Raw genomic sequence first — 19218 nt, 5'->3', positions numbered from 1 at the left:
GTAGTTTTTCTGCTGAAGAATCTGTTCAATGCAAGATCAAGCTTTACCAGCAACATCAGTGCTGACTCCAATAATATATCGACTGTCATCAGATGCCAGAAATGCACATACATCAGCAACTTCTGCAGAGAGAAAGACGAAGAGGAGTAAGAGACAGAGAATATAGCTAAAAGAGAATTTGAAAACATAAACAATGACAAAATGTCTTAACATGCAGAATGCATAATACATAATACAAATAAGTAGTAATACAGATGTCAATCTAACATTATAAACAAATATATCAAAGGCATTTTCACAAGTCCATATTGTTTAAAAGGTTTCATATCATAATCATCAAAATCAGTTATTAAAACACTGTTTAGTATGGTACTCACTATTACAGATGTTGAGAATATGTCTTTCTCGTAAATAACATGTTAAAGTTAATATAACCTTAAATCCCAAAAGGTAAGATGTTTAATGAATTTACTGGGTTGTTTCAAATGTGTTCTACATGTTGAGTCAGAAGTCACAATGAGCTGTTTATGTAGAAATGTGTTTTATGTTATTTTTATTTTCAGCTTTCAAACGTTATCATAAAAATCAAACAATAAATGTTGCTTTAAAGCTTCTTAATGTGGTGAACAATGCTAGTCAATTCAAACGGATGTGCTGCATAGCGTTCTCTCTCCGTGAGTCTATAGAAGGTGCTTGCTACTTAAAAAAAGGTTAAGAGATAGATACATTTATTGTTAAGATTTACCAGTGTTGAAGTACTGAATTTGTTGTATTAGAAAATGCAACCTCATGAGAAGGCTAGTAAAATCAGACAATACCAAAGCTTGTCATTTTATTAAAAAAAAAAAATAATAATAATAATAATAACAATAATAATAATACATAATAATTAAAGACGTACTTAAGAAAATATTTGAGAAATTCTTAAGAATTTTTCAAGAATTGCACTTAGAAACATTCCCAAAAATGTATTTTAATTTATCCTAAGATCTTTCTTATTTTTTTCTAAAGAACATTTTTCGTAAATCTGGCCCCAGCTGTACAGGCAACACACCTCATCAAACCAACGAGCAGGAAGCAGAACCTTCCACAGACAACGTGCTTTTGAGCTCAGACAGAGAATGACAGCTGGACTGAGCAGATCAGTATGCAGAGTTCTCGACATGCTTTTTAAAGTTTCAAACTACGTTTAACTTGACACAGCTTGTGTGACTAGAGATGCTAAAAACTAGTGAGATGTGACACAACCAAAGTAAGACGTGTGATTATAGACCAACAATTAAAAATACAGCAGATAAAATTTGGCCAATAATAGGGTTATATTAAATTATATAGAAATAAAACAAACAATATTTTGACTTTTAAGCCACTTTTTGTATTGTTTAAATGCATTACTTGTCTGCTGCCATACTATACTGTATGTACAGTATATAATGTATTTGAATTATCTGAATTACAATATTTATTATACACTCACCGAGCACTTTATTAGGAACACCTGTACACCTACTTATTCATGCAATTATCTAATCAGCCAATCATGTGGCAGCAGAGCAATGCATAAAATCATGCATATACAGGTCAGGAGCTTCAGTTAATGTTCACATCAACCATCAGAATGGGGAAAAAATGTGATTTGGACTGTGGCATGATTGTTGGTGCCAGATAGGCTGATTTGAGTATTTCTGTAACTGCTGATCTCCTGGAATTTACACGCACAACAGTCTCTAGAGCATGGCTAGTCAACTGCTGGCTGATTTTTGAAAAATCAGAGCGCTTTCTGCACACAACTCAGCGTTCAAAGGCGCGTCACAGCAATCAGCAGTGAGTTTAACAATGCTCAATGGAGCGTGCAACAGCATTCAGCCGTCATCAGTTGTCCAGACCGGAGTGTGTGTTTAAGCTTTTCTGGCGACAGTTTAGTTACACCGCTTCGCAAAACATGGATCGCGCATTTGATTGTCTTTTTCAATCAAATGCATTTACATAAATTGCTTAGCTGTGTGACGTGGTGTCAAATCTACAGATGTAAAAAATGATCACCGCAGTTGTCACAGACATGTCACTTGTCAGCACATATGTACACCTTAGGCAAAAAAACAAAAAAACAAAACAAATGAGCATTCCAAGAAAATGTGCTGAAAAGTTATTTTATTTACTATCCTCTAAGTGTCAAACGTGCAAGTCTCATTTGTTTAGGGACGGTAGTGCTTGTAAAAACAGTTATAACATGAAATTAAACCAGCAAACATCCTGATAATATTTGGTTGTATATACAGATATGAGTCAGCCTTCTCAATCACGAACAGCATCAGCACAGTTTGTTCCTCTTTTACCAATATTACCTGCACGAATATCTGACTCCTCCACTATTCACAATATTTGAAGGACTAATTTTTCTCTCACTGAATAGGATGATACTTTATAGAGAAAATGGAAGAATAGACATTTTATCTCTTTTTTCCAACATTTTTTATTAATTTTTAAGTAAACATGACATTTCTATATGGCCGCTGTTTACATTTGTGGGTTGATATTGTGACAGGGCTTTAGCAGATCTAAATGTTCCTCCTCAGTTTTCATAATTTGTGAACAATAATAATAAAATGTTAATATGATAATTATGTTTTGTTTTGTTTTTTTTCTTCCAAGTACAAGTTGGTCAAAACTTATTTGTTAGTTAAGAGTGTAAGTCATGTTCTTCAGCCAGATCTTATGAAGAAATGTATGGCCAGACCTTAAAAATGATAATTCAATATACCTGTGACTATTTTAATATAAATAAATGCACAGTATTATGGGTGCTTTTTAAGTAACATATTACTTGCGATGAAAGTGCTAGCTAAGATGAATACGGAAAAAATGTTGGCCCCCGCCAAGTTTTCATATGGATAATTTGGCCCCCGCAAGAAAGTAGCTGAAGAGCCCTACTCTAGGCTTTAGTCAGAATGGTGCCAAAATCAAAAAACATCCAGTGAGTGGCAGTTCCCAAATCCGAAAGAGATTAAATTAAATAATACAAAAAAATTACATTTTGAAAGTTTTTCTATTTAATATACAAATTGCCATCACACTGAGGCAGTTTGCAATTAAAACACTATATCAGCATTAGCGAACACTGACTCCACATGCCCTAAAGGAAAACATATATATGGCTGCAAAGTGTTTGGAAATTACAGGCCTTGTTACTGTGTGACGTCAGAGTAAAATGGTAACATACTTGCTCAGCTCTTTGGCTGCGGTCCCAGTGAGTCCCTCCACCCCTCCTTAAGAAGCTGAGTAGTTTGCTTGGCCGATATTCCCAACCTGAAGCCAAACAGTAACAAGAAACTTGAAAGGCCTGAAAATTTTAATGACTTTCGTAACCATCAGTGGTGGTTACTCTCACTGTAATAATTAAAATAATCTTTATGTGCCACTAAACAGTATTGCATGCAGTAAGTGGTTGACCTTGCCCACGATACTGCCCACAGTGATGATGGATCCCTTCGGAGCACCTGCCGAAACAGGAGCCTTGGAGACCACCTGAGTCATAAGAAAAGTTCCCTGAAAGAAAGAGTGAATAAACAGAGAGAAACACAGGAATAGAAAAGACAATTTAACATGCAATCTCTCCAACATCAGATAAAGCTTTTTTTTTTTCCCCTGTACATTCAAAAGCAAAAACATCCGCATGGCTCTATAGCTTATTCTATAGTTCTATATCATGGGTGTTTTTTGTCTTATGGCAATTATAATAAAATATAGTAACTTTCCGGAGAGTATTACCTTGAGGTTAACGTAAATGACTTTATCAAATCCTCCTCTTCCATTTTGAGAAGAAATTCATCTTGTGTGATCCCACACAGAGGGTGGTTGCAAGTAGTGACGCTGCAGGAACGGCAACAATAAGCAGATCGTGAATATCATATAATCATGAAATAATGAGAATTAATTATTTACATGTGCTTCACTTGACCAGAATTATTTGTCCCATCTGAGTTCAATATGAAAGCCTGAATTAAAGGGTTAGTTCACCCAAAAATTTAAATTCTCTCATCATTTACTCACCCTCATGCCATCCCAGATACATATGACTTTCTTTCTTCAGCAGAACACATTTGAAGAAAAATAGAAAAAATATCTCAGCTCAGTAGGTCCTTAAAATGAAAGTGGATTGTGATCAGACCTTTGTAACTCCAAAAATCACAGACAGTCAGCATAACCGTCATCCATATGACTCCAGTGGTTAAACTAATCTTAAGTCTTCTAAATAGATACAATCGCTTTTGGTGTGAAAAAGATCAATATTTAAGTACTTTTTAACTATAAAGCATCGCTAGTGGTCAGCAGCAGAATACGCATTCACGAGAGCGCTGAGTTCATGTGGCCTCTGCTGAAGAAAGTAAGTCATACACATGTGGGATTGCATGAGGGTGAGTACATTTTGAGAGAATTTACATTTTTGGGTCTTCACATTAGAGAACCTATCAAGAATAGTACAGATACATGTCTATCATACTTGAATACTTGTCACTAGTTTCTCCACACTGTACTTTGATGACACCTCCACCCATAAGTGCCATGTGCTCCTGACCTCTGTGGTCACGTGACAGGAGTTCCAGGGTCTGAATGGCCGATTCCTCATTCAGAAGCACCTTCAGTGGCAAATCTTTGACACACTGCCCTGCCAAAGCCACCTCTTGACACAAAAAGACTCAGTTAGGACACAGTCTGACCTCAGGTATGATAGATAAATAGATGTCTGATATTCAACATATTCCAGTAAATATTAATTTACCAACGTTAGTAGACAAAAAAAAAAAAAAAATTGTCCATAATGTTACAACGCAAATCAAAGTCTAATTTCTTGTTGGTGAAAAGGGTAAAATTATTTGTGTGTGTGTGTGTGTGTGTGTGTGTATTTAAGAATACTTTGAAATACAAAGACTTTAAACGAGTAGACTAGAGAGTTCTGCTAATATTACCCAGGTTACAGAGCTCTTTTGCTGTCTATAATGCATTTCGTTTTATTGACTTAAGTCTACCTAATCTAACAGGGGTGTTTTCGTGAGCACTGAATGGAAATGTGGCTGAATGACTTGTCAAACAAAGGTGTAAACTGTTGGTTTGAATGTTGCCACATCAGCAGTCATTGGGTCTGTCCTCTGCACTTCAGTAACTGTCTGGTTTGGTTCAGCTACGAAATCAGACATCAGAAGACTACAAAGGACAGTTCGGACTGCTGAGAGGATTATTGGTTGCCCCCCTTCAAGAACTATACACTTCCAGAGTGAGGAAAAAGGCTGGAAAAATCACTCTGGACCCCACTCACTCTGCCCAGTACCTTTTTCCCTCAGGCTATCCATCTCATGAACAGTTAAATTGCCCCATTGAGCAATAACTATGTGCAATACACAGTTTAGTCTTTTTTATATTTTATCTTCAACATTCAACCTCTTCGGCCATTTCATTCCTCTGAGAAAAAAAAAAAAAAAACATTTGCAATGTACATAACAGATTGTATTTGCACTGTACATAACAGATAACAGATTTGTATTAGATTTGCACTACGTATGTGTATAATTATTTTTTATTTTTTATTATTATCTATGTCATGCTGTTGTTTTGTATTGCTTTTGTATTGTTGTACACTGGAAGCTCCTGTGTAAAAATGAGGTCATCGTGTCACTAGTGTTAACCTCGATATGAGACGAGAAGAGTCAACAGTGCCATGTAGTACCAACTGTGTCCACTAGGTGCCACCAAAAGACAAATAATCAGGGTGGTGTTCCACTTCAATGACCTCTTGCCTTTGAAAGTCCAACCTTGGCTGCAAGGTCTCACGGCCCATCAACTTTGAAAAATAAAATGTTTTTATATGCTTAAATATGTGGCCCCCACAGCTTATACAATGCCCTGTGAGTGCTTCCTGTTTCAAATTAGAGTGGTTTCTAATGGAGTGGTGGTGGCGAAGTGGGTTAAAGCACAGAACTGGTAAGCAGAATATTGACCGTTCAATCCGCACAGCCACCACCATTGTGTCCTTGAGCAAGGCACTTAACTCCAGGTTGCCCTGGGGGGGGGTATTGTCCGTGTAATAATTGCACTGTAAATTGCTTTGTATAAAACCATCTGGAAGTAGAAGACCTTGTAAAATAACTTCCAAAATAGCTACCTTCATATTTGAATGCACTCCTCTTTTTTATGTGAAATCTTTGCTGATTTTGATAAAGTAAAATTAACAATAACATTTGTTTAACCTCCCTTCTGTATGCAGACTCATCGTCATCTCAGATGAGGCAGATGACAGTGGTGTCGTCTGCAAACTTCAGGAGCTTGACAGAGGGGTCCTTGGCGATGCAGTCATTGGTGTAGAGGGAGAAGAGTAGTGGAGAGAGCACACATCCCTGGGGGGCACCAGTGCTGATTGTACAGGTGCTGGAAGTGAGTTTTCCCTGACTCACAAGCTGCTGCCTGTCCATCAGAAAGCTGGTAATCCACTGACAGATAGACATGGGAACAGATAGTTGGTGTAATTTATTCTGGAGTATAGCTGGGATGATGGTGTTGAAAGCTGAACTGAAGTCCACAAAAAGGATCCTTGCATATGTCCCTGGTCCGTCCAGATGTTGCAGGATATGATGCAATCCCATGTTGACTGCATCATCCACAGACCTGTTTGCTCGATAAGCAAATTGAAGGGGATCTAGAAAGGGTCCGGTGATGTTCTTCAGGTGGGCCAACACCAGTCTTTCAAATGATTTCATGACCACAGACGTCAGGGCGACAGGTCTGTAGTCATTAAGTCCTGTGATTTTTGGTTTCTTTGGGACAGGAATAATGATTGAGCATTTGAAGCAGCATGGGACTTCACACTGCTCCAGTGATCTATTGAAGATCTGTGTGAAGATGCAGTCTATGGGATTTTTTGACACTTTGAAAAAGCTTAAATGATGCCTTCACAAGGCTTTTTGATGGATGAATAATAATGGTAGCCAAGCTGTAGACTCGTTCCGAACAGAATTTCCCAAAATATTGCCAAATGACCACATTTTTGAGCCCCACACCTTTCAGCCCTTCAAAGCTCTCACAATGGAGGGTAAAGTCTTTAAAGGAAATAGGGTGTAGGGATGATCACTTCTGAATGGAATGCAGCCCATTATTCAGATGAGTTAGAAAAGATATAGCAGCGCAAGACAGAACTGCCTGAAATCTTTGCCAAATTTCACCAAACCCTTACATAGATACTGTAGGAGCCTACTGTATTTGTAAAAATTCATTAATATTTAAAGAGTTTGATGAAATTAAAATATTACATAATTTATTATGGCTCCTTTTAAATATATGTATTTTGTATGCATCATTTGTAGTATTTACACTGAGTTTACATTATGTATAACAAACACTGAAATGGTACTGTCTCTTTAAGAACAGTGGCTGTTCAGCAGATGTGTTTCGGTTGAGCGGTTAATTTACCACATCTGTGCTGTGTGTTTGAATTAATCCAACTGTAAATAAGAGAACAGGAATTAAAAGAGACTTAAATAAATGAAAATCGATTGTGTAGATCTCAACTTTAAAAGATAATTGGACCGGGGGGGCCAAAATAAACAAATTGGCCCCGGGGCCCCTTGCTAGTCATAATCCGCCGCTGACCATGGCTGGTTTCTGGGGAAATAATGAGAACAATTAATTAGCCAACGTTCCCATGTGGCTGTTCGAGTAAATGCAATTCAAGTGTTTCTTATCTATAGCTTTTCCAACCCAAACTGATATCATTTTTCACCATTAGATATCGAATTTTTCCAAAATATGCATGTTTTACAGAGACAAAGTTTACAAACGTCTTTAATACTTTAAAAAAAAGCTTTTAGATCACTGACATGCCATTCTTATAAGTATAAATACACGCACATCTCCTAGATGTCTGTTCTTTTCATCTTTTGGAAAGCATCACAATCTAATTAACAGCTGCTAATCATTTTAAAATGATCAGATTTACAAATAATCTAAATCTCAAAGACATCTGCTGAATCTCTTATTGACATCCGAGAGGTCATTGATGTAGATGAGCGAACAAACTACAAAAATACATCTTCCAGATGTTAACACGCCAATCAAATAGATGTCTGGGTGATGTACGTGTGCTATCAGGTTGTATAAATATTGATTTATTTATTCATTATAATTTTTTTTTTTAGCTATCTGACACTATATGCTTTGCTCAGAACATCTTCCTAATTTCAAAAGATAGTTTGAGTCCTTAAAATAAAAAATAAATAAATCTATCTTTTCAAACTATGGAAACTAGGACCACATGCATATACTTATTTTGTTGTTACCCAGTTTTCAAGGCATGGTTTACTTTTCTACTGAAATTTTCAAACTTTGAATCCATAAATGTTTGAACGTTTCAATTTTATTCAGATCTATCCTTTACAGATTGTCCAATAGTAGAAAAACACAGTGACCAGTCATAATATCTACTACATTTTACCTTGAACATTTTTGTTTTTTAACCTAAAATTAAATATACATTTCTGAAATCATGAAAACAGCATAATTCAGTGCTTTAGATGTTTAATATGTTGTTTACCATTTCATTACTGTTTAATCAGCTGAATGGAACTGTTTAGCCATTTGTGCAAATGGTACAGATAATCATGAATATGTAAGTCAAGGTAAATCAATTAATTTTCAAACCTTTATTAAAATGAGGGATAACAGTATAGTGTATAACACAAAGGTAATATAACAGATTTACCCACTTAAATAAGCAGAACAGGATGGACATTACTACCACTTTAGTGGTTCAACCCTTAACACATCATAAAATAATTTCTATGCAAAAGGGCTCTCAGTTGAAAGGGAGGGATGTAAAACCTGCGGGAGACAAGAAAACCCTTCGTAACTTTCCTGGGTTTTTTCAAAATTTTTGAATTATTTTGAAGTTAGCAATAGAAAAAAGTTTACCTCTGTGCATTCTTTTGTAGTAGCAGTATGCAGAAAAAAGAGCCACAATATGGCGATAAGGAAAAAAGACCAACCCACCACTAGCTTTCTGGTGTCGAGAAGCCGAGTCTGTGCGTGGGGGTAAAAAAAGAAAGAGAATGAACAAGTGACTGACCAAACTGCAGAGAAATGGTATGGACCATGGCATGTAAACTGGTTTACACTTTAATTTATGGCTACATCTAAGAGGGGGAGCTAAGGGGCCACTGAGACCTCCGGTTCAATGAAGAGACAACCACTTGCCCACCCTAAAGATCAAAATGCACCCCCCCCCAATGATCGCATCTTAGTAACTGCCCTATAATCTCAATAAAGACATCTCCATTGCATGTTCATGTAAACGTCAAAGTTTGTAATATTTACAATATTTATAACTCAGCAGGGAGTTGAGTTTGAAAGGGTGTTAACGTTCACTGGATGACAGACACAGTCACATACATAATCTCACTTTATTTTGGGTTAATTAAAAAAACAATTAGTGGGGCATTAGCTTAACTTACTCCACTGCACAATGAGAGGTTTGGAAAGACTGCTGTGTTCCACTTGACAGTCCACTCTCACCCCTCTGTGAAACAACTGCTCCAGGTATGAATGGAACTGGGGGCTCCAGTCCCCATTATCCATGAATTCTGTTGAGGTCACCTCCTCACTGACCTTTGATCCATTTATTAGCCAAAGGAAATGAATGGCCTCGGGGTAGAAATTGTAAGCATGGCACACCAGCATGGTCAGCTGACGGTAGCGAGCTTTCTCATTGGAACGTACGGTAATGATGAGCGGCACTGTTGCAAAGACAATGAGATTAATGACTGGTGAATGTTAACCATCTTCCTCTCAAATTTATATAAAAAATATTGAATCTATGCAACAATGGCTCTTGGACCACCTCAGACTCGACCGACATCGATTTTTAAAGATAATCTCTGAATGGCCAATATCGGTCAATTAATCCGGATGGCCACTATTTCACACACTCATTGAATTTCATTACATCATTTCCAGTTCCTCATCTTAATAGCAGTATACATAAATTAAATAAAAATGCAGAAATTAATCACAAGAAGGGACTACATAATGTAGTGCACATCATAGATATGCAGTTTCCACCTGAACTAGCTTTGCAGTGTCTCCAGTTACGTAGGATTGACCTCTTCCAAGAACATCTTGAAAAGACCAATCACTTCTCAAGAACTTTAACAAATACCATGTATCTGTCACTTAGACAACTTTATTCATAAGCAACTCAAAAGGAAAGAGGAATACACAAGAATTTTATCACACAAGAGCCAGTATTAACAGTGCCACAATACTGAATATCAAGAAGAAATCGTAGTATAAAAGCTTAAAGCAAATGGTAGTATTCATCCACAGAGGAGAGATTTATAGAGTTTTGGAAGCAAAAATGGTTTTGGTCATGTTGGACTGGCCTTACATGCCAGTCCTGTCTTTCTATATCAGCCATTTTTAAACTAAACTCACCTTCTGTGATAAGACACAAGAAAACGCAAAGTGCAAAACACTAAGGCAAGCCCATAATCAAGTGTGAGAGTCATTGGTGTCCACATCTCCAAACTCCTCTCCCAGTGCTGTAGTATTGCAATTTGAGGACTGAGTTTGAAAATGCGTGTCTGATTAATGAAGGAAAAAATGAAGGCATTTCTTGACTGTGTTGTGGTTAATTCCTCATAACTGAATGAAGCACTGAACACTTTTAATTCTCTATATGGCTTGTGCGGGGGGTGGGCATTTTGGCTTGACTCAAACAAACCTTATTGTGAAAGGAAGTTAAAAGAGCAGCAGCAGAAGGTCATTATTTCACATACCATCACAAAAGTTAAGGAGCATTCAGGTCGAAACAACTAAACTACAGAACAGTTTGTAACCCAATTGACTGTTGTCTAAACTAATGCTGCCTTGACTAGCTAAACTTATTCCTGAACAAATGTGAACATCACAGCACTAACATTTCTGAACAAGGAAAGCATAAAACAGATGCTGATGACTTATTCTCTATTTAAATTGCTTAGCAAGTTTTGTTTTTTGTTGTGTTTTGTGTTATTGCTTACTGGGGCATCTAGTTAACTAGCAGTTTAATTTACTTTCTCACGTTGCACTTTGGCCTATAATGTTGAAAACCTGGCACGACAATGCCATTGATACCAAGAGTATGGCCAAGTTTGGAATGACATACTACCATATTACTCTTACTATTTTTTCCATAAATAATTATGGCAGAATTAGTAAGAGTAGTGTGGGGAGTATGCCATTCTGAATGCAGTCTATGTCTGGGCAGAACAAAAAGGCTAGTGCCACCTAGTTGCCTTAAATGTGTAAGACACATTTTAAATTAATTGGGTTTAAGCACATTTTATAAGCATTTTTACAGGTTAATGTAAAATATATACTAAATAATAGTTGTTTTAATACTTATGTAAATATAGACCACTAAAAATTCAGTATTTAAATACTATAGTACAACCTTTCATTCCACTTGATATGATGCATTCATACTCATTCCATTGTACAGAAATCTGCCAATTTTCTTAAGAAACACTCTGGCACAAGGCTGTTTAAGGACATCTCACCCTCTTTATTAACGTGGACTTTTTCAGATGAGAATTGTGGTCGCATGAAACGTGTTTTGCTGTTGCTGTCGTCTTTAAAAAAACAAAACTATAATCAGTGGTGGAAACAACCAGCAACAACACTAAAAAAAGATCTAAAGACAGGAGTAAACAAACAAGAAAAAAATGCAGGATACAGAAATTGGGTCATATTGACAGATGCAAGCTGCAAAATTGTTACATATTCACACATTTTGAAAAGAAAAAAAAACCTTTTTTTTGTGTAACAGCATGTTCTATGTTGTTTCTATATTACAGAAACTATATTTTCAATCTTGGATGTTCTGAATATGAGTGGTGGTTAATTTTGTTAACCCCATTGACTGTGCACCAGTTCTCTGGGCAAATAATTAATAAATGTGCAAAACAAACAAACATATTCACACCTAATTAAGCAGCTCTGTACCTCTTATATGCATCTACGACTTGTATTTTTTACCATGTGGTTACAGTCACATTCAATTTATGTGTACAGAGAAACAAACGTTCACATAGCCCAGCTGATTTCAAAGAGAATTTGTTTGTATTTAAAACAATAGAACTGTCAAAACCTATTAATTTGACCACATTGTTTCTGATCAGAATAAAGCAGGCAGGATGGAGAAGGGAAAGGAACTAAAGCCAATGGGTTGCCTACTGAACAGAGATGGGTGACGTAATTCCCTCTTCTCTTATCTTCTGGGTCAACAGATGCCATTTGAATAGGTGGAGCTCTGTTTTCACTAAAGCTTGGAAGGTTCATTCAAATGCAGAACCAACCTACAAAACATCCATGTATGCACAAGTGTGTGTAAATGCACCCTATGTGGTTTTCTAACCACTGGATTCAATGGCATACATACATACAGATCATACACTCGCTCATGCAAACAACAGTGACAGAATTTTATCCAAGCCTGTTGTTTTCTTTAAGACAAACAACAGGTCAAACAAAAAGAGGGTGAGGAAAGAAAAAAAAAAAAAAAAGATTCACACCAAAAAATTACATATATATTTTTATGTTTGTTTGTTTCCCTATCAGGGAATTCATTAAAATTCTTCTTTATAAAAGAAAATGAAAATAGATATTTACATAGCTTTGTACATATATACACACAAAGGATGGCCTAACAAAAATTTGTCCCAAATTAGACAATGATGCACTGGGCTGCTTTTCCACCAGCTTCTTCTCACATGTCTCTCTGTCCAATATTTCCCAGAAATTCTTAAATGTTCTCATTAACCCTCCCTCTGTTCACATCTAAGAGAGAAAAGCCTACTCTTCCTTTTCATCCCTTTGTTATTTGTAGTGCAGTGGTCCTATTCTGGTCTGGGATGGAGTGCGTGTTTTTAAGGTGAAAGCTCCATGTCTGTTCTTTCAAATCGCTCAGCCCGAGTCTGAATCACTGGTGTCAGAGGATGAGGAAGAGGATGAAGAGGAGTCTGAGCTGGAGCTGCTGGCACTGAGGCGAGAGGCCATGGCGTGAGGTTCCACCGTGGTGGGCTTCTCCGCTGTGTGAGAAAAAAAAAAAAAAAAAAGATATTAATACAGTTTGCCTCAATCAACCTGATTTTCAACTTGATCCCGATCACCATTGAATTCATGTGTGAACATGCAAGTCCATACCTTTGTTTTTCTGTGGTTTCTTGGCAGAGTTGAGTTGACCACTGACGTCCTGGAGTCTTCTCTCAAGTTCCCTCTTCTTCTCCAAGGTTAACTCCTCACGGGATTTACCTGCCACAGCTTTGGTTGCCACTAGAAAACACAAAAGGCACATTTCTATTAGAGGATGTGTCAGGATGGTTGATTAGTGACATTATTTTTTTTAGGGCTGACAATTTAACGTTCATTTTGTGCCATCAATTATATTAGAAATAACGAGTTACATTTTTTTTTAACATTAATTAATGCCCCTGATCCGTACGCAAATAAGGAATGTTCCTACCATCGGACCAATTTAAGCTTGACGTACGACCTTAATTTTTTTAAATTAATTTGTTGCAGTAGGGGGCAGTCAGCGCTCCAGCTTTACAGGCAACACACCTCGTCAAACCAACAAGAGACACAGACAGCACAGCCTTTCATATATGCGCGCTATTGTGCTCAAAGATGGCTGGCCAGAGCACAACAACGTTTCAAACTACGCTAAACTTGACCGAACATCCTAAAAAAAACATGCTTATGACTAAAATGCCGAATATTTTGACTTCAAAGCCACTTTTTGTATTGTCCTAATGCTTTACATGTCTGCTGCCACAATATGTATATGATGTAATGTTTTTGAATTATCTGAATATTATATATCATCTTAATAGTTTTTATTTTATTTTTTGTTATATACTAAATTATCTTTATTTGGAGCCCTTTCTCAGTAAATACGGACATGCAATTAATTGCAATTAATAATTAATTTAATAACAAATGTTAATCGATTGACAGCCTTAATTTTTTTATTCAATATTTTTTTGTCAGTGGGTATGAATTTAAACTGAATTGATGAATTGCAACATCTTGGAGTGAAGGTTTTAGCATGCTGACAATTAACTAATACACCGTGTCTACACTATAAGTGAGCTTTACCCATTATAATCAATATAAGGTTGCAGTAATTTAGCCTATTGTTCAGTACCTGTATGTTACCCTATTGAAGCACTGTGCTTAGTGTCCAAAAATCTCTAAAAGCCAAAGTATACTTCATTTTTTTGCTGCAATGTCGCTATGTCTCACGCAAAGTGTACGTGATGTAAATTTCAGCATCAGCACAGGGCGTGTGGACTGTCAGCATACAGACAGTCTGCATTTGGAGTTGACCATATTTCAGTCATGCCAACTCTCTGAAAGATTTAACATGTGAAAGTGGGTATGACATTTGGATATTGGTCTTGGTGGACTAGATCTGCTACGTTGCTGCTGCAAGTACAAAGACTTGCTACTGCTAGAAAAACATATATACGGAGTTAGCATGTGGAAATTCTGCTGCACAATGAGACAATGCAAGACATACTGCATCGAGCATGTTACATGCTGCTGCAGACATAAACAAACAATCCCTGTGTACCAGATCCAGGCAGATGGAAGCTGGGGTGGAGGTGGGTTTCAGAGAAAACTCACAGCACACTATAGAGAAACCAGCTTAACTGCAAATTTAAGCCATTTAAATAAACACAAGGAGAGAAATGCAAGATGATTGGCTACCTGATAACAATTCATAGAACCACTCAGCTTACGCCATGCAAGCCAATTGGCTTAATGTGTCACATGTGAGAGAGCCAGCTGGCTAACAGATAAGTCAAAGAACTATCAGCTTGACCACAGAGTTGCATGGCTGAACTTCGGTCATTAAAGAGCATCACAAAGTAGCTGAAGTGCGCATGCTTTGAACGCATCCATACAGCACACGGTCAAGAGTACACTTTGAAAGGCTAGACCACTCGACTATGTGCAAGAACGTAATGGCACTTCCTTAAGACTGCATAGTTGAGGAGTAGTTCAAAAATCCCACTTACTAGTTGAATTTGAAAAAATATGTAGTTTTGCACATCCACAATTTCTATATCACATGTCTAACTTCTAAATTAATAATTTTTTAACTGAACTTTTTATGGTATAACCAGTCGAAAAAATATGTTCTTCTATATTAAAGATTGACCAAAGACCCAAATTCAAAATTTAAATGGATGAAGAGAGTAGGTTAATTACGTTAACAAAAAGGTCATGTGAACTACCATATACATTATTTATTTGAATACATCCACTAAAACTAGAGCACACCAAATGAACTGGGCTTGCCCTCTCTACAAACTGCATCAATAGGTGCAAAGGTTAAATAATAAAACAAGTCACATGGGGAGTCAACAATGGGATGACTCTTGCTGGTGTCTTTACATAAGTGTGAGGAATAAAAGAACAGTGTTGTGTTTGTTTACAGTAAGGGTTAAAGGGCAAATGACTGTCTATCTGTGGCATGTAATGAATAAAACTGGGACAGGTGGGGCTACACTTTGCTTTATGGATTTAAACTCCCTTTTTCTAAGTAGGCTGACTTTACAAATCAACTGCTCAAATAGACAAAGGGACTGAACATTAAATCAAAATGTCCTTTTACCAAATAGTTTCCGTGGTTTCTTCCGTAAACACATCATAACGTAGCGCTCCAGCTCCCGCAGTGTTGATGGTTTGAGAGTCTCAAAGTCGATCTCGATCTCCTCTGGGTTGGTGTCACGTAGCGAGGGCTCTCGCGCTTGGATTATGTGGACTACGCGGCCCAGTTTCTCACCCGGCAGCTTGTTGATGTCCAGACTGAGCTGCCGTTTCTCATCGTAGCTCATTGGACTGGTCTCCTCCTCTTCCTCTGAGTCATAGTGGGGAGTAAGGCCACCGTGGCTCATGGGAAAAGAATTGAAGGTGGCGGCTTGAGATTTCTTTGAGGATCTGAGAGAAATGTAAGAGAATTTAGATACACTTAACGCAAACCAATGGTTTTGATCAATTTCACATTAAAATGAAGTAAACTTCGCACCGTGACAATCAGTAACTTAAATGCACAAATGTGTAAATTTATGGACCTCATTTAAAGATGCTGAATAATAAACTTCCATGACTTTCAGTTGTTCTTGATAGGGATTATTTTTTTAATTGATAGGGACTGTATTCATAAAGAACAATTTCTTGACAATATATCATAACTGCGCTTAACTAAAAAAAACTTATATAAATTTTCATGACTTTTCCCAGCCTGGAAATCACAATTTTAGAATTCCCTAACATTTCTAGGCTCCCAGTTGCTTGCAGAGTTGGAATGCCCAAATTCACATTCTTGCACCTTGAATAAATTTTTTTTTTTAAATATTTTGGATAATTTGATCCTGCTTTCAGCTACCAATAAGAGTATAGTACTCGCAGCTGTTTTACACATTTTACCATATTTAAAGAATTCCACTGATTTTTCCTCCAAAATAAACAGAAAAGGTCTGCAGATTCTGTCTGGGCCTGCATGTATGTGAAGACTTACTTGCTCTTGTTGCTCTTCTTATTGGAGCCCTTCTTGCCCTGAGTATAACCTGCCGATTTGCTGTTGCTCCGGCTCTTTGGTGTCTTGGAGAGTTTTGGCATTTTTGCCGGCCGTATGACCACCTCATCCTCCATCATACTCCTCCCTCGCTTATGTTTCTCTGGCTTCTTCTTTTTCTTTTTGTCTTTCTTCTTCTTAGGCTTGACGATGGGTGTGGATGACAGCACAGCCAGCTGCTCGTGCACCGCCCTCAACTGCAGACAAGCGAGTCAATGAGTTTCAAGGTGTCTATAAACCAACGGCCACGTACAAATACGCATCTGTCTTTGAGCTAATGAGCTGGTTTGGAAAGGTTCAGTTGCTACCTGTGTACACACCTGTTCCTGAAGCTGGGCCAGGCGATGCGCTCGCTCCTCCTCACTGTCGGAGCTTCGGCTGTTCTCGCTCTCACTCTCACTGCTCACATCACTCTCTGACGACGATGAGGAAGAGGAGGATGAGTGACCGCCCAGGCCGCTGCCCAGGGATGCAGGTGGGAGGGAGTCCAGGGGCTCATCGGGCATCTTGGCGAAGCTGAACTCAAAGACATCCTGAAATATATATAAAAAAATCCTTTTAATATACAATTTTGTATGTTTTTGTTTGTTTGTTTTTAAATGTATTTATGTCCACAGTCCTTTGTTTTTACATTATTGGCGATTGAAAACAAGTCTGTGAGGGATAGTTAAATACCATGGTGTTGATTGTTCAATTGATGGAGCATTAAAAACACATTTAAAAAAAATAAAATTACAGTGGATAAATCAGCCTCGTTTTGAATCGCGAATATTTTACAACAGACTACAGTGAAGATGTTCAAAGAAAGGGAAAGTGGCTGCACCTGTAATTTTCGGGCCATGGCCACCACATCATGGTCTGGGGGATTGTACTTGTAACAGTTTGAGAACATTAGCCTGATGTCAGCAGCAAACTGTAGTGCATCTCTGTACTCGCGATGCTCCACTTTCCTCTGTAGATAAAGACATGGAGATTATGACTGGTGATCAGGCACATAGTTTAATTTTTATTTAAACAGTGAAGTCCATTTAAGGTAAGTCAGTTCAATCTGTGGCCATCTCAATATGCAATTGGCATACAAGCACAGCTCCCATCTTTTTTTGGGGGAAAAGACCAAAATCTCAAAAAACATTTAGCAAGATTTCAAATTAACAATAAAATGTGATTAATAACATAATACATTTTGCTTCTTTAGCTCAAAGGTCCAGCTAGTGTACATTGTGCATAAAAAAAAATAAACAAATAACAAGTGAAGCCTCAAACAGGCGATTGGCTCTTTTAACTGTAAGGCGAGACGTTCATTTCTACTGCTACCAGACTGAATGTCGCAATTTCTCCCATTCGTTTCTTATTTATTTTTATACAATTGGTCCATTTTCTCCTTATACTGTTCCTGTATTGATGCAGGAACACTAAACATCTAATCTAATGTTCATATCCCTTATTAAAAAAAAAAGTGCATTTTAGACAATCTTAGACAAGCACCTTTATTGTGCTAAGATCCATTGGATACTTGATAATATCGTGATAGTCGTGCAGTCCCAATGACGAAGCGTCCACTGGCTTGTAAAAGGGCCAGGCATAGGCTGCATGCTTCTTTGACAGAAGCTCCTTCAGAATCCCGCTGCAGTATTTCAGCTGCTGACTAAGTTTCCCACGTCGCACCGGTTGATGTTGATGCTGGGAGTCGGGCAAGTCTTTCCGGGGTGGCTTGATGGGCCTGCCACTGCCTCCTCGTCTTGCCAGAACTTTGTCTCCAACCAGGCCTCCAACATGGCTCAGGCCAAGTGACAAGCTATGTTTGGGGTCCACCCCTAAAGCAGAAAGGGTGAGCGGGGAGTCACCGCTGCCAATGCCAAGATTAATGCCACCCATGCCCAAGGTGAGGGGCATGCCTGTGGTGGTGGGAGTAGTTGTGTCTGCCTTGCGCTTGACACCCTTTTTCTATAGAAAGTGAGGGAGAAAGGTGGAGAGAAATATTAATGAAAAGTTGATTTCACTAATGTGAAATGTGACTAGTGAAATTCACTAATGCTGAAAGCTAAATTGCAAAACACTTCTGAACAAACACACCCCAACCATGGTCAGGTGAACCCGAAACCAAACGAATACACATGGCTTCATGAAGACAGATTAGTCGTCTAGACAAACCTATCAACTAATTGATTTTAAAAATATGTAGTTTTGCACATCCCTAATTTTAACTAGCTGAACTGACAACTTGAGCATCATCACTGTATAAGTGGAATCATTGGGGAAACAGATGTTTCTTACCTTAGCAGTAGGTTGGGTAGGGAGTAGGCCCAGCAGAGCGGGGTTGCCGTGTGGAGTGGTAGGCATAGACTTGGCTAGAATTGTCAGGGGTGGGGTGGAGAGGAGAGAGTCTGGGGTGTCGGGAGTGGGAGGCGAGTAGATCGACTGGGACAAAGAGGATATAGCAGGGACCTGATGAGCTGTCATTCCACCTGGGGCTAAAAGCAAGATGGAAAAAAACTGTTCAAAGACAGTCAAACAGCAATTACACACAACACATCAATAGCTCCTCATACATG

The 19218-nt window shown here is 37.9% G+C and overlaps 1 protein-coding gene and 1 pseudogene across 3 annotated transcripts in view; both read right to left on the bottom strand.

Moving 5' to 3' along the window:
* Window positions 1–36: 36 nt before the first annotated feature.
* LOC127421627 ((3R)-3-hydroxyacyl-CoA dehydrogenase-like) lies at window positions 37–12037 on the bottom strand (annotated as a pseudogene).
* Window positions 11564–19218, bottom strand: part of LOC127420993 (bromodomain-containing protein 2-like) — a 20634-nt gene continuing 12979 nt past the window's right edge. For 2 of the 3 annotated variants that reach the window (XM_051663683.1, XM_051663685.1), the window contains exons 5-12: window positions 18941–19137; window positions 18152–18610; window positions 17490–17618; window positions 16975–17199; window positions 16610–16863; window positions 15704–16029; window positions 13225–13353; window positions 11564–13109 (exon numbers count right to left, since the gene is read on the bottom strand). In XM_051663683.1, coding sequence (XP_051519643.1) covers window positions 12985–13109; window positions 13225–13353; window positions 15704–16029; window positions 16610–16863; window positions 16975–17199; window positions 17490–17618; window positions 18152–18610; window positions 18941–19137 — 1844 coding nt within the window. In that variant the 3' untranslated portion in view covers window positions 11564–12984. The remainder of the gene's footprint in view (window positions 13110–13224; window positions 13354–15703; window positions 16030–16609; window positions 16864–16974; window positions 17200–17489; window positions 17619–18151; window positions 18611–18940; window positions 19138–19218) is intronic. The other variant, XM_051663684.1, reaches the window with a different exon arrangement.

Source organism: Myxocyprinus asiaticus, chromosome 30 (genome assembly GCF_019703515.2).
Source record: "Myxocyprinus asiaticus isolate MX2 ecotype Aquarium Trade chromosome 30, UBuf_Myxa_2, whole genome shotgun sequence".
In the NCBI taxonomy this organism is placed as follows: Eukaryota; Metazoa; Chordata; class Actinopteri; order Cypriniformes; family Catostomidae; genus Myxocyprinus; species Myxocyprinus asiaticus.
This window is presented reverse-complemented; position numbering and strand designations above follow the sequence as displayed.